The sequence below is a fragment of the Eucalyptus grandis genome, chromosome 2 (assembly GCF_016545825.1).
Source record: "Eucalyptus grandis isolate ANBG69807.140 chromosome 2, ASM1654582v1, whole genome shotgun sequence".
NCBI classification, from domain to species: Eukaryota; Viridiplantae; Streptophyta; class Magnoliopsida; order Myrtales; family Myrtaceae; genus Eucalyptus; species Eucalyptus grandis.
This window is the reverse complement of record NC_052613.1, coordinates 33,679,121-33,694,515: the sequence shown is the minus strand read 5'-3', so window position 1 is coordinate 33,694,515 and position 15,395 is coordinate 33,679,121. Positions and strand designations below refer to the sequence as shown.

The 15,395-nt window shown below is 38.2% G+C and overlaps 2 protein-coding genes across 6 annotated transcripts; one reads left to right on the top strand and one right to left on the bottom strand.

Annotated features, from left to right (window-relative positions):
• Window positions 1-6,271: 6,271 nt before the first annotated feature.
• Window positions 6,272-9,765, top strand: LOC104418112 (2-oxoisovalerate dehydrogenase subunit alpha 2, mitochondrial). Of its 2 annotated transcripts, XM_039307615.1 has the most exons (10): window positions 6,272-6,500; window positions 6,583-6,720; window positions 7,296-7,433; window positions 7,549-7,731; window positions 8,082-8,239; window positions 8,333-8,432; window positions 8,674-8,785; window positions 8,871-9,010; window positions 9,087-9,272; window positions 9,470-9,765. In XM_039307615.1, the coding sequence occupies exons 1-10, from the start codon at window positions 6,288-6,290 to the stop codon at window positions 9,635-9,637; spliced, it is 1,536 nt and encodes a 511-aa protein (XP_039163549.1). In that variant the 5' UTR covers window positions 6,272-6,287; the 3' UTR covers window positions 9,638-9,765. The 2 variants fall into 2 exon arrangements, with proteins under 2 accessions (XP_039163549.1, XP_010027644.2); XM_010029342.3 differs by having other exon boundaries at window positions 6,367-6,720.
• On the bottom strand, window positions 9,722-15,154 carry LOC104418111 (nuclear intron maturase 4, mitochondrial). 4 transcript variants are annotated; one of them, XR_005548638.1, is made up of 5 exons: window positions 15,050-15,154; window positions 14,347-14,499; window positions 11,258-13,765; window positions 10,806-11,096; window positions 9,722-10,355 (listed from the first exon to the last, which is right to left on the bottom strand). XR_005548638.1 is itself a non-coding variant. In XM_039307614.1 (4 exons), exon 3 carries the CDS (start codon window positions 13,606-13,608, stop codon window positions 11,344-11,346), a length of 2,265 nt encoding a protein of 754 aa, XP_039163548.1. In that variant the 5' UTR covers window positions 13,609-13,765; window positions 14,347-14,499; window positions 15,050-15,154; the 3' UTR covers window positions 9,722-10,355; window positions 11,312-11,343. The 4 variants fall into 4 exon arrangements, 1 of the variants encoding a protein (XP_039163548.1); XR_005548637.1 differs by having other exon boundaries at window positions 11,312-13,765; XR_005548639.1 differs by having other exon boundaries at window positions 10,806-10,919; window positions 11,312-13,765.
• Between the last annotated feature and the right edge of the window lie 241 nt (window positions 15,155-15,395).

The following is a 15,395-nucleotide window of genomic DNA, read 5'->3' as shown; positions in this document are numbered from 1 at the left end:
AGTCTTTATATCATCTCGGACACTTCGACACATGTCTAATATTCTCCAACACTCGGTCAATACATATCGAAAAATCGGATACTTGGCCAACTTTGCCAACACTTTTCAATACTTAAGTCAGAATTCTGACATATAAGTTTTCTATACATGATAAAAAATTTCAATAAATGAGGGATCAAAATGTATATATGTGAAAAATAATAATAAAAATAATAAATAGGGAAATAAAAAAAAAAAAAACATACTCTTCTTTTCTCTTTCTTTTGGCTCTCACTTCTTATAATACATAAATCACTCCCCAATTTTTTTTTTCTTTTTCTTTCGACACATCTGACACGTAAGTTCAAAATGTTTATTGCTTGTTTTTTCTCTCTCCAAATTTTATAGATGGTTGGAATTGAGTTGAATTTGTCAAATTGAAATAATAAATGATATTAATAAATGGTAGATTAATATTTTTAGTGTAAATTCATTTTAGACTTTTTAGTATTTATTACTTGTGAACTTGAATCAAATTAATTTAATTGAAATAAATATAAAATATAATGTCATAACGTATCTAAATTCTTTATTTTTAAAGAAATGATGTGTCGATAAATATCATATCGTGTGTTGGAGTAGTAGTATTACTTTGATCATAGGCCCAGTCGTTGTGCTTTTTTTCTTGGTGCGATCTTAGCATGGAGATTCGACCTTTTTACTTGGGAATTTGGAATGGATAACATGACACGTCATCGCTCCCCAACCGCGGAGCCACGTGGGGGAGAGTGTCGATGTGTCCCGCAATCATCCTACCGCCCTCCTCCGAAAAGCGCATCGTCTCCTTCCTTCCTTCCTTCCTTCCCTTTGACCGATGGACTCCCAAAATCTCCGCCGTTCTCTTGCAGTACAGTCCCCTCTCTCTCTACTCTCTCTCTCTACTCCCAAAATTTAGGCACCTAGATTTTGAGTTTGTCACCATTATCCTTATGCCTTCTAGTTCTTCTTTTAACTTGATAATATGAATCTCTAGAGTTGTCTCTAGCGTTGATGGGCTCATCATTGGTGTTTATACTAGGTTTGGGATTAGCATGGCATGGATGATGAATCGAAGGTCTCTGTAGTTATTCTTATCTCACTTGATTTTCTAGGAGGTTGGGGATTCGCTCCATTTGTCACTGGAGATCCTCTAAAGCATGGTCATGCCTTTCATTATCGGTTTGTTCCAAATTTAAGCCTCTAAGAATCGGTTTAATCATTATTATAGAACACAAATATATAAGATAGATGATATAAGGAATCACTAAAAACGAGTTCAACCTTAAAGCACCAATACTAACTTTATGCATGGTGAAAATTAAAGGATGATAAATGTACAATGGATAAGTGTATTTGGATGAAGTAAGGTAGAGATTAAAAAGTTCACCACCAAGACATAAAATGACAATCCACCAACTAAGGATGAAGAACTCAATGTTCACAAGTGAAGCGAATTTAATAAGGAACTAGATATATCAGTTCGTTTTGAGGAAAAATTTCCATAATTTCCAAATTTTTTGGGGTGGGAAATATGTGTTCAAAGAAATATTTTCCAATCAATGGAAAATGTCCTTCTAAATTTGGGAATCAATTTCCAATGTTTCTCACTCGCACTCATGTGTTTTCTTTGTTTTTTCTCTTTCTCGTGCTTCCTCTCCTCCTCTCTCTAGAGCTGCTTCTTTGCCCCATCTTTCTCACCCAACCTAGGTCTTTTTCATCTCATCCCTTGCACTTCTTATTGTTCCGAATCTTGTCCCATGGAGACATCATTTATGAGATAATCATTGTAATTAGTTCTTATTTTGTAAATTGATCTCTTTGCTTAGTAGTTGATTCAAGGGAAAGTGCAGAAACCAGCTCTTCAAGTTTAGTTTGATAGCAATGTCTTTCCATTTGGCACTATTAGCAGTTTTGGCAATTCATCCAATTTTCTGTTTGGATCTCCCCCTTCATGTATAGTCATCTAATGCCATGGAAGGCCCTGCTACCATTTGTTTTTGTCTTGACAAACAATGTGTAGTTCTTTTGTTTTTTGAATATGGAATATGGTCTCTTCATTTGTTTTACGTTTCTAGAGTAGCTTGTGCTATCCCATACTATTAATTTGAAACGAAACCTTTATGATGTGATGGCTATAACCATCTTAGTTTGTGGATCACACCTAGATAAACTACAATTATATGGGTGTTTTAGGCTAAAGGATTCAAGGTAGATAAAAGATGCATCGGTTTCATTTTGGAGCTACTTTTGTTTTGTTGGTTCTAAAAGATAATTGAACATTGAAAGATGTATGTGTTGATTGGGAAAAAAAAGAGGGAAGATAACTTAACAGGTATGCTTGTTTTGGGTAAGAAAATGAAGTTTTTTTTATTATTATTTACTTCATGCTATTGGGCTAAATGGTTTGGTCTTTAACATGGTATGCTTGTGTATAAATATGGAATTGAGCAGAGAAGTTTCTTGTGGCTTGGCAGAGTTGGGCTCTATCTTTTGGTTGCTGGAGAAATGATGTAACCATCAATAGGACATTGGGGATTTATCTTAGACCATCTCCTTGCTTACAACTCATATTCTCTTTTACTTTTTTCTAATTTGTGAACTTGTCTTTTCTGCTTGATCTATTAGTTGGTAAACAGAGTTACCATCTTTCATGCCTCACTAGAATGCAGTTTGTTGTTATTAGATATGACACTTTATATGTGTTTAAGGCCAAAATCTCACTATAGTGGGCATGTTGTTAGACTTACATTGGGATGTCTCATGCATATCTTTTATTCATTCACTGCAAAGACATCACCCTAGGGAGAACCATCTAGCTTCCCCCTCCCATCTCACTATTTGAGTACATTGTTAGTGATTATCAACGAGCTTCATAATGTTTATTGCATTGGGGATTTGATTTTAGGAACGTTGTTCTAGCTTCGGATGAAGTTCGAATTATTAGGAGTATATTGTTTATAATAGGTTTAGATGAAGAAGATACCTAATTATTTTGTTCATGTAGAAATATGACCGAATGTATGCATTCACATACATTGAAAAGCCATTTGTGCTGTCTTTGAAACAACTTCTATTGTCCCATGCGTTTATGGCTTTTCTAGTATTATCCTTCTAGTATTTCACCTGCATTTTGTGTTTCATGATCCGCGTGCTTCAATATAGATGGATGATAACAAAATCCAAGTGGTGATAATGGGTGATGTTGCAATAATAATGACAGTTATTACACTAGTTTTTGGATGATTATAATCATTTTGAGAACCATATACCGAGAGAGCCTCATGTGAATCAGGATGACAAGAAAGAGTTGTATATGAATCGTGTTCTATATAGTGGCAATACTCGTTGTAGAAATTAAACATGGATGATGTTGAATGCTTTTTGAGAGCTTCATAAGACACTCAATGTAAGTAACTTGTTGTGTTCTACTGTAAATGTAAGTCTTTATGCATTGCTCGAGAAGTTTCATTAGTATTTGGTTGGTAATTATATTGATTATTTTAGGATTTTGTCTTAGCAATAGATGGAACTCATGTATGTATATTAGTTCCTCTTGAAATTCAAAGAAGATTTTGTGGTCGGAAGGATGGAACCATACAAAATGTATTAGCCACTATTACATTGACTTGAGAATCTCTAATGTGTTAGCCGGTGCACATGATTCACATATTTTATCTGATGCACTTTGAAAGCCGGATGGATTAAACATCCTAGAGGTAAGAAAATGGAATTTATACACAATGTTTGAATTGAGCTTAATATCTTAGTAAAAACTTATTTATAACTTGTAGTAAAATATATGTCGATGCTTGTTGTGGAATCCATAATGGCATCATCTCTCTCTATTGTGGTGTTAGATATCATTTGAAGGAGCTCAGTGATCATCCACCTGAAAATGAGAAGGAACTAGTCAATCTGCGTCAAGAGCATTTTCATGTATTGGATTCTGACCCTTTTTTGTTATTTGGAACACATATCGATGTTGCCTTAACTTGTTGCATTATTCAAAATTTTATCATAGGATTTGATCCCGATAACCCTATCACGGAAGAGATGAATAGACAAATGGAATTTCAAAGAGAAAATCCAAGAATCCAACTTTCTCAAAGAGAGGAGAAGGGGGAAAATAAGATATGAGCTTAAAAAAAGGATAGGATTGTGGATGCAATGTAGATCAGTTTTCTGAATATTAAAGAATGCAATAATTTTGATAAATTTCTAAACAGGGGAGAACATAATTAGTGATAAATTTTTTTGAGCTTTGTTGCAAAAATATTCATAAGTGTTCTTTCTTTTTATAATGTTATTATTAGTACTTCGAGAGCTGATATTTGATGTAAGATTAATTTGTATTGGCCTTTCTATGACTAGTGATCCTAGTGTTGATTATGCATTTCAACCTAAAGAATGCTTGTCTTTTGTTCTAAAGCAATTGCATGTTGTTTATTAGATCTGAAGCTATGAACTCTCTCCCTTCCTCATGCCTCACTAAGCAAAATTTAGCTTCTAAAGAATGTCAAATACCTCATTTTGGTAAGATTGGTAGTGTTCTAAACATCTTTTCTATGTATCCATAATCATCGTAAGCTTATCCTATCAAGATCTGACCACAAGTAACATGGGTTTCAATGAAAAACTTTGTTGAACTCTTACATAGGGATGGGTGTTTGGTGATCACGAGGGAACAGAGACACAAAGCAAGTTTGCCTCATTAATGGCCTTGAAGGTAACTGCAAATTTAAAGAATATATTGGTTGGTAAAGCAATGCATGTCTAGGTGGTGAAGTTTAGAAAATATTTTCCTTGATCTTTTTAAGATTTTATCCAAATACCGGAAAATATTGTTATTCTCATAAAAAAAAAAACATATTTTAGAAATGATACATTTTCCGCGAAACGAACGGAAACTTAAAAAAATTTGTTCACTTGAGGAGGAAACCTCATGTATTAACAAATTCAAAAATGAATCTATACATTTAAGAATTTACCTTTATTTTTATAGGAATTATAACATAGAAAGCAACCAAACATAAAATATATAGGAATTAGATAATGCATTTAAAATACACAAGAACTCGAATTTTGGCTATCCAACTTGGCAATTCAGCCACCGACCGTGCCCTTCAATTTGCATTCACTCTTCACGTTCGAGAACCTTCATCTTGGGCATTTTGGGACCCATTGCATCATGTTGCGATTGAAATTCGCCTTTGCTTGCATGATCAACAGATGGGATTTCGATTAATTGATAGGAGTACCTCGAGCAAGGTCATCTTGTGTACCGGTTGATGGGATTCCCGAGCTCCGATGCTCCTCCGCATCAACCATCCCCAAACTAATTTTTCCCAAAACTAATTTGAAATCAAGCTTACAATATCTCTTCAACCATGGAAATCCTAAAATTTCACTAGTGCATTCCCAAAAGCCTCTTGTCATAAGTTAGGAAACACCAACACTTTTCAGAAGTCTTTATATCGTGTCAAACACTTCGACACATGTCTAACATTCTCCAACACTCGGTCAACACATGTCGAAAAATCGGATACTTGGCCAACTTTGCCAACACTCTTCGATACTTAAGTCGGAATTTTGACATACAAATTTCCAACACATGATAAAAATTTTCAATAAACGAGAGATCAAAATATATATATGTGAAAAAAATTAAAAAACAATAATAAAAATAATAAATAGGAAAGAAAAAATACTCTTCTTTTCTCTTTTCTTTTTGGCTCTCACTTCTTATAATACATAAATCACCCCCTCCCAAATTTCTTTTTCTCTTTTCTTTCAACACGTTTGACATGTAATTTCGAATGTGAATTGCTTGTTTTTTCTCTCTCCAAATTTTATAGATGATTGGAATGAAGTTGAATTTATCAAATTGAAATAATAAATGATATTAATAAATGATAAATTAATATTTTTAGTGTAAATTCATTTTAAAATTTTTATTATTTATTATTTGTGAATTTGAATCAAATTAATTTAATTAAAATAAATATCAAAACAATATACATTTAACACACAATATGTCCTCACGTATCTAAATCCTTTATTTTAAAAGAAATTATGTGTCCATATATATCGTATCGTGTGTCGCGTGACAATAATAATATTACTTAGATCATAGGTATAGTCCTTGTGCTTTTTTTCTTGGCGCGATCTAGCATGGAGATTCCACCTTTCACTTGGGAATTTGGAGTGGATAACAGAGAAAAATATTGACACGTCATCGCTCCCCGACCGCCGAGCCACGTGGGGGGGAAATGCTGACGTGTCCCGCAATCATCCCGCCGCTCTCCTCCGAAAAGCGCGTCGTCTCCTTCCTTCCTTCCTCCCGACCGGCGGACTCCCGTACAGTCCCCTCTCTCTCTCTCTACTTTCTCTCTCTTCTTTCTCTCTCTACTCCGACCGTCTTCGCCGGCATCGGCTCCCATGGCGCTGTGCCGGCGGAAGCCTTGCGCCGCGTCCCAGTTCGAGCTCCTGAGGCGGAGCCGCGGCCCGGCGCCGGCTCCCTTGATCGGCGCGCCGATGTCTGCGGCGGCGGCGGCGGCGGCGGTGGCTCCTTCTTCTTCTTGGCTCGCGAGGTTGATCGGCGGCCCGCGCGCCGGCTGGGTCGGCAGGACGCCGCGCTACTCCCCTCGCCGCTTCGAGTCGACCGTGGCCGAGAAGCTCCCGCGGTTCGCCAGTGGCAATCTGGTAAAATTTTTTGGTTACTGCGATGGGAACTTAGAGGTGTATCAATTCATGGGCATGCTTCGTTTGGTTGCTTTCCATGCTTATGAGAGATGATCGCTTGGTGGAACACGATCCGACTGGGTCATAATTTCTTGAAGAAGAAACCTTTTCCAATTCATTTATGTTATTTGCACACCCGAGAAATGGCAAAGATCTTAACTTTGCACCTCATGCAGGTTTGTCTTATTCATGTAAGAATAGTATGACGGGTTAGTATGTCTGGTTTCGTGTCTAGTGTTCTTCAGCCACCATGGCCCATGAGATATCCGTCTCTGTAGTTCTTGAGGCGACTCCATTTGATCTTGAATGTGTCTGAATAACCGGTATTTTCAGCTAGCCAATATGATATGGGGATAGAAGTGGCAAAAGGGCAACTTTTTTATGACCAGTTGGTAGAATGTAACATTGCCACTTTTACTGTGAAGCTTTTCTCCTTGGAAGACTGCAAAAGCTCAGCTTTTCGATTCTCAGTAAAAAGTTAGACTTTGCAATTCAGTGTGCGTTAGCCAATTCACCAGATGTTTGGTTTTGCGCAGACAATGGACTTTCCTGGTGGTAAAGTTGCATTCACACCTAAGATGAGCTTCATATCTGAATCTCCCGAGGAGAGGGCACATTGCTACCGGGTACTAGATGAAGATGGTCAGCCGCTAGTTCACGGCAGCTTCGTACAGGTATCGCCCAGTTACAAATAGATCATCTTGCTTGTAGCATTTCTTGGTGGATTAGACTTTCCTTTGTTCCCTTCCACTGTGTATGTTTTAGTCTTACAGATGTTGATTGAACTAGGTCAGCGAGCAAGTTGCTGTAAGAATGTATAGCGAGATGGTTACTCTTCAAACAATGGATAATATCTTCTATGAAGCACAAAGGCAAGGAAGAATCTCGTTTTATGTGACCTCAATTGGAGAAGAAGCTATTAACATTGCATCTGCAGCAGCCCTCACATTTGATGATCTTGTTTTCCCCCAGGTTATATCTGATGCACCCAAATGTCCAACTCTTACATTATTTTGAGGTGACTTGTCACTTTATGGCACAATTGTTAAAAAGAATTTCATAACAACGTGAGTCCATGAAGATTGGAATCAACTATGGCTCAAAGCCTTCAATGTATGATTGGAACGATCAGAACAGAATGTTTGATGGCTTAAAACTGAAATACGAATGATTTATAGTCAAAAGAATGGGATTTAGCTTATCTGTTTTTCTTTTTGATATGTAACTATTAAAATATGCCAAACTCTCGTTTCACTTGTTTATCTGGCGTTCAAGACGTGAGACAGACATGCTGATTTTGAAGCTTTTTCTGATCAATACAGTACAGGGAACCTGGAGTTCTCCTCTGGCGTGGATTTACATTACAAGAATTTGCAAATCAATGTTTTGGAAACAGAGATGACTATGGAAAGGGCAGACAGATGCCCGTTCATTATGGGTCTAACAAGCTAAACTACTTTACTGTTTCATCAACAATTGCGTAAGATACAAGCTTCTGCATGTTACATTACTGTTGAAGAACTTAATTTTCCCTTTTCCTGGAGATTAAAGGCACCTACATTTCATGCAACAGTACACAAATTCCCCATGCAGTTGGTGCAGCCTATTCTTTGAAGATGGATGAAAAAGATGCTTGTGCTGTCACTTATTTTGGAGATGGTGGTACTAGTGAGGTAAATATAACTTCTTCACATTTTTGTGGCGTCTTCTGAGGTTTAAGAGCAGGGCAATACAAATGCATAAATTCGTCCTGTTCTATATATGTGAGGTCCATTCTATCTAGGATCTTTTTCAAGACAAGTCTGTAAAAGAGACTATATTTTCCAATTATCATATTTTATATCCTCTGGACACCAAAAATTAGCAGATTTATCATTATTAATTGCTTCCTAATACTCAACTATGCCATGGCAGGGAGATTTCCATGCTGCTATAAATTTTGCAGCTGTTCGGGAGGCCCCGGTTATCTTCATCTGTAGGAACAATGGATGGGCCATCAGTACGCCGACTGCAGATCAGTTCCGAAGTATACAGGGCTTCCACTGTTTGTTTTGCTTGGCCTTTATTTTATCTTGTTAAATTTTTAATAATGGAGTTTTACAAATTTGCAGGCGATGGTATTGTTGTTAGAGGTCCGGCATATGGAGTACGCAGCATCCGGGTTGATGGTAATGATGCTCTTGCCATGTATAGTTCTGTTCGAGCTGCTCGTGACATGGCAATTGGTGAACAGAGACCCATCTTGATTGAAGTAAGACAGGTTCACTCGTTTCTTTTCTTAGGCCCCATTACCAATTGGAATTTCCACTGATCTTGGCTGTTGATAGGCCCTGACATATCGAGCAGGGCACCACTCAACGTCAGATGACTCCACCAAATATCGTCCTGCCAATGAAATCGAATGGTGGCGAACAGCTAGAGATCCTGTGAGTAGACTTAGGAAATGGATTGAAAGCAATGGTTGGTGGAGTGACGAGGCTGAGTCAGAGCTCAGAAGCAATGTTAGAAAGCAGGTACTCAGTGTCTGTCCAGAATGAATCTCACATATAGTTGTAGGTACATTAGTTGCCGAGCAGAGCCTCTTTTTGGCTTTTGATCACAAATTCTGCATATTTCTTCTAGCAATTGTTCAGCAACCTAAGATCTCTTATCTTTGTTCATTTTAAATAACTAATTTGCAGAATCGTACACTTTTGCTCTTCTGATGCAGCTATTACATGCAATTCAAGTGGCAGAGAGAGTTGAGAAGCCACCCGTTTCTGACCTTTTCACAGATGTTTATGATCTGCCTCCATCGAATCTCCGAGAACAGGAGATGTTGCTGAGAGAAACCATCAAAAGATATCCACAAGATTATCCAGGGGAGGTTCCTGTTTAGATGGGTTTGAATTATAACAATAATGGGTGTTATTTTGCTTCGGAGCTCGCTGCAAAAAATGTGATTCTCGAGGGCTCTTTCATGTGTACAATATAATCCATCAGCTCTCCCTTTCATTTGCAACTTTACATTGCTACTCTAACATTCTTCAGGGTAACAATCAGTAGATGAAAAGGGAGAAAACGGTTGAAAGAAGTCAAAACTTTATCGTGTAGAGTGTTCTGTATATTACTAAGAAGTAAATTGGCATAAATAGCTATCTCAAAGAAATAGGACTATTTAGGCTCTTAAATGAAGAGGAAAGTGAGAACTGATAAACCAAATTGATTGAGAAGATGACACAACTGTACAACTGTGCAGCTACCCATTATAAGAATTCCCTCGGAGATGCTGGAGAACGAGGCATCAAATTCTGATGGAAACGATCAAAAAGATTCATGAATAACCACCGATCAATTTGGTTCTCGAGAATCTAGACAGAGTGCCAGCGTCGATGAGCGTTTGGCTACAGTGAAACATGTTAAGCAGCACGATCCAGTACTTCCTCAAAATATATGACCGTGCGGGAGTGCATGTAGATGGCTTCATCCTTAAGTAAGGGTCTTGATGATCTTGCTAGCCATGTAAACTAGAGATAAATGGTTGTCACTAATTTTCTTCCAGGAACAGGATGAATCTCTGATGGAAGACGTGTGCCTTCTCTAGCTTCTGTGCGTTTCTGTACCCTATACGCAGATAATTTTGTTAAAGCGAAGAGATGTAGTTGTCGAACAAAAACCGAGAAAGTAAACAATCATAATAAGCACAGTATGCCGAAATGGAGATGACACTAAAAGTAGAAGGCGCTGACACGATATTCAGGATAGGGCAATAATAGTAAGATTGTGCACACTTTCTTCCATAGTACACCCATTGTACCATACAGCTTTATGACGCCATTGTAATTCAATAGAAAAACGTTTTAACATGTTGTAAAGTTTTTTTTTAAATGTTACAATGTGTTGCTATAATCAAGCGCAAAAGTTCTTATGATAAAATAGTTGTACTATACACTATACTACTTTACAAGTGTCACGTTTATATTTTATAGTTACATCTCGACTATCTATATGCCACAGCAATATGCAAAATCTATGGGTTAAGAAAATCTACATGGCAGAACAATGACCTTCGAAAGTTCATCAGGCTCATCTAGGTTGTTGTCGTTGTTGTCTCTTGCATGCTGGAAACGACATGCAGATAGATAACTGTAATTGTTCTCTCCCTCTTTCACTGAATTTTGCTGCAATACAAGAATCTAATAGTGGAAGAGGATCAACCAGCATTGCCACAAGGCAATCATCCTCATTCTGCACAGAAATGGTTGACGTACTTTGCAGGTTCTAACACATATGCCAAAGCAGAAGCTTGTTGGAGTTAAATTTCTATCCTCATCTCAGACGACCGACGCAGTAAAAGGCTGATGAACACAAAAAGTATTTGGTAGTGAGTGCAGGGACAAGCAACAGGTAGTTACACTTAACCAGTGCTAGCAATGTCTCGAACATATTTATGCTAATGAATATCCGAGAGCAAATACTATAACGTATGTAATAGTGAAAAGAAAATCCTTGTACATACCAAATGAGAAGAACCAGCTTTTGCCAACACATTAAGCAATACAAGGCATAATACCTGCTTCCTTGATCATTCAGTGGTAACCGTAGCTATTCTTCTCCAATATTATCGCTGTCTATTTGTTGAAAATCCACTTTCCATGCTCCAAAGTCGATAGCTTGAAGAGAAATACGACCCAGATATAAGTCGCTTAAGTGTTCATCACACAACCCAAACCGCCTCTTATTCAAGCTGGGGTGAATGCAACCAGAGAAACCTGTCTTCCATCCTGGAAATTTCTGCCTTTGCATCACATTAAGGGTATAAACCCTTGGTGCACTAGATGAGCAACCCACAACAAAACAGTTGCAAGGTCGTGACTGGCTCGTTATTCTTGCTAGAGATAGTAAACAGGTGCCAGAATATAGAATTCCATACATTAGGGACTCATCATTATTAAAGACGTGAGAATCTGATGGTTCATTTGCCCCATCTTGATCCAACTCTTGGGTTAAGGGAATTCTTCCTAAATCTGCATCAAATCGTTTTTCTACCTTGTCTTCATGCATCCGGTATTTGGATGCCAGAGTTCGGATACAAGACTTTCTTGCATGATCACAAACTACCAGCTTTAACTCATTGAAGTTGTTGCACTCACTAAACCATCTAAGGCAACGGTGAACAATACCGGAAAACCAATCAATAATTTTGTCACTATCTTGTAATATAAGTGGGTTTGCAGAACGAGCATATCCTCTTGAGTTTGTCACCTCATATCGTAAAAGATGCTTTTCTATGATATGAACAGGTGCCTCAATCTCTGTAGTGCTGATAGGGTTGGAAGACTTGGGCAAAAGAGCAAGAGTGGAAGCAGTCTCAGAAGACACATACTCATCTACATGCTTTTGGAATTCACGGAAACTGTCAATCAATTCTTTAGGCAGAGAAGGTTCAGCGACGTATCTAGATAAAATTATCTCCTCACTTTCTGCAGATTTGGCATTTACATCTTGCATCCATATTTTCAACAAATTCTTGTACCAGTGATCCGTTTCCATGCCCACCTTCCTGTAGCGAGATATCTGGCTTAAAACTGAGCCTCCATCAGCCAAATTCCTGATTTCTGACTCTTTAACCTTTTTTAAGCCATGAGCCAACCACTTTCGTCCAATTCGAATTGTCCCAGCATTCCAAGCAATTTCCTTCTGCAAAGCAAATAGCTTGATCTTATCTTTTAACTTGTGAACGGCTCTTACTGCCGGACTTTCCTTCACTCTTCTTGTAATCAGAAGACCCAGAAAGCGAATTCCATGAGGTCCATCGCATGGTAAAACTCCAGATAGACTGTTAACTTCCAGGTATAAACTATTCCGCATATAACTCATAATCTCATGCATTAGATTATTGGCAATGTCTTCAGATCCAGAAACGGCACAAAATATTTCATCCATAACGCGACAGCAATAAACTCTTATGTCAGATTTCTCGTTAGTAATGTTCTTTACTTCACTCGGTTCGGATTTCCCATTAATAATGTTCTTTACTTCACTTGCTTCAGATTTCCCATTGATAATGTTCTTTACTTCACTTGCTTTCATCTGTCTTTGAAACCAACGACGCAATGTTGAAGGGGATCCACTTTGATGAGCATCAGAACCAGAACTAAGAGCTTCATATTTCATCGATAATTTAAAAAATTCGCGGTCAAATTGGTCAAGATAAATATTCATCAATATAGGGGACAAAATACCTTCTTGGGGTAGACCATGACCTTTTGGGAAGCCCCCAAACTCCAAATTCAGCACATGTGCCTCAAACATGCCTTGGATGAAGGTACATAAGTGGGGATCTTCAATCTTCTCCTCCATAATCGAGACAAGTTGGGCAAAATTTGAAGCATCCATTTTCTTGTCCAAATGCAATGTAAACCACCAGTCAGGGTTTGAAATCTCCTTGCATATATATTTTAGTGCTGAGGAGTGACTCCTACCACTTCGACAACCATGTGATATCTTGGAAAAATGAGGCCTATAGACAACTTCCAGGACTATCCTGATAGCTTCTTGAACAACTTTCAGCTTCAAATTTGGAAGAATGAGAACTTCTTTCTTTGCACCCCTTGATGAGATGGAGTAAGTATTTGCCTTGACATCAAAACTCCCTGAATAGAGCTCCTTAGCTGTGGATACAAAAGATATGTTGGGTTTAGTCATTGAAACATCAACACTTGAGTTGAGCATTATGCAACTGTAAGCATCTTCAAGAGTTTCTGGGTGGGCAATAACATTTTCCATGAGAAAATGGAACTTCCCATTCACATATTGCTTCTTAACCCTCTTCTTTATACGGAGTTCAAGAAATCTTTTAAGCTCCATGCGGCCTCTGGGCTTTCTCTCTTCAAGATTGGAAGATTCATTGATAAGACCGCCAAGTCTTGAGCCAGTGTCAATTTTCCTACGTCATCAGCTACAGTATTTAATATTGGAAAGGCGGAATACATTGCATGAGCTATTGTCCTCTCATCTGGTGTACCTGCAGAACAGAATGATTCTCTAGATTGAGTGATAGCATGAGAGGCGAAACTCATTAAGGATCAACTTCGGAAACAAACCATGAGCGCAGGGATTCAACAGCTTACAGAATCCCCCATTTGCAAAACATCTTGTAGATATGCTTTTACCAGGAAAAAAAAGAAAAAAAAAACAAGTAAAAGAACCAGAGAGAGGGTGTGTTTATTTATGCTTTCCGTAAGTCATCTATAGGTCATGATAGTTTCAGTTAAAAAAACAAGGAGTCAAATGCATGTGCCGAAAGATTTAATTTAATCAGAAAGTCAAAAGTAAAAGTCAATCCAAATATGCTCAAAAACCATCAACTCAAGATTCCCAATAACTGATATCCTTTCACAGGACTATACCAATCCACTTCACCTGACAAACACGCCACACTATTCATTTAGAAAGAGCTCATCACTATTTGTACAGATGATTCATCAAATGGTTCCAACATTTTAATGTGGAGAACAGATGAGGTCACTTGTAAAGTTTGATAAGTTGTCCGAGCACAGTGAAGCCTGTGACACTGCAGCAACTCATTGTGTATGAGAACCTTACCAGCTATTTTCAAGGACGAGCAGATGCCAACAAACTTCACGCTCTGCAAATCAACAAGTTTAAGCAGATTTCTCTTGCAAATGCCTCGCAAGCCCACTAATGCCATCGCTCTTGTAGACTATACACACATGCCGCATTCTTGAAGGAGCAGTTCTACACAGACAAAAAGGGCAGAAAAGAAAATTGGAAAATAAGGTAAAAACGTAAATTAAAGTTCTACAGAATGGACGATGAAAATGCAAACGGGCCATGCTAAAGCTAGTCCTCGCATGGACATAATGTCAAACAGGTACGGCGCAACAATCATTTTTCTTCAGTCAGACAAAAACCCACCTTTCCCACCATTCCGAGCCAGATGACATCAACCGTAGCTACCGATAAGGAGTAATTCTCAGACAGGCAAGTCACGATCAAACCCGGGAATCGCATTCACGCAAGAAGTTCGAAAACACACTCAAGAAAGACTCTTCTTTTTCCTTCTAACCGAGCAACTCTCGCGTCCGAAGAACCGGCGCGACGACAAGACAACCCATTTGGCAAGAACCCATTTGGCATAAGAACTGGACAGGGAAAGTAGAGAGGAAACGGAAGCAGATGCAGAGAATGAGAAGCTTCCCCAACAAATTCCGCTTTTGGGTTTTACAGAGGACGAAGACGAGGGAAAGAACAGATTGCCAGGGAAGAGAACGGCACGAAGACCAACCGGCGGAGCGATGTTCGGTTCCGAGCGTGCCGACCAAGGGAAGCTGGCGGTTGCCCGTCCTTTCCGACCACAGTTAATACCGTTAACGACCGCCGCGCGGACAGAGCCGGACCGCGGCGGATATAATGCTTACTGGAGAGTTGCCCCGCCCGGTTGCGCGAAAATAATAAAAAAAAATTGTTTTTACTAATTAAGGACTTGTCGTAAAAATAATTTTTTGTGCTTCTTTAAATTAATTTTACATTGTCACTCCGTTTATTTTTGATTTGAAAAATAAAAAAATGATCTCTTATATTATTCAAATAAGTGAATGAACAAAAAATATTTTCATTGTTTATGAAAATAT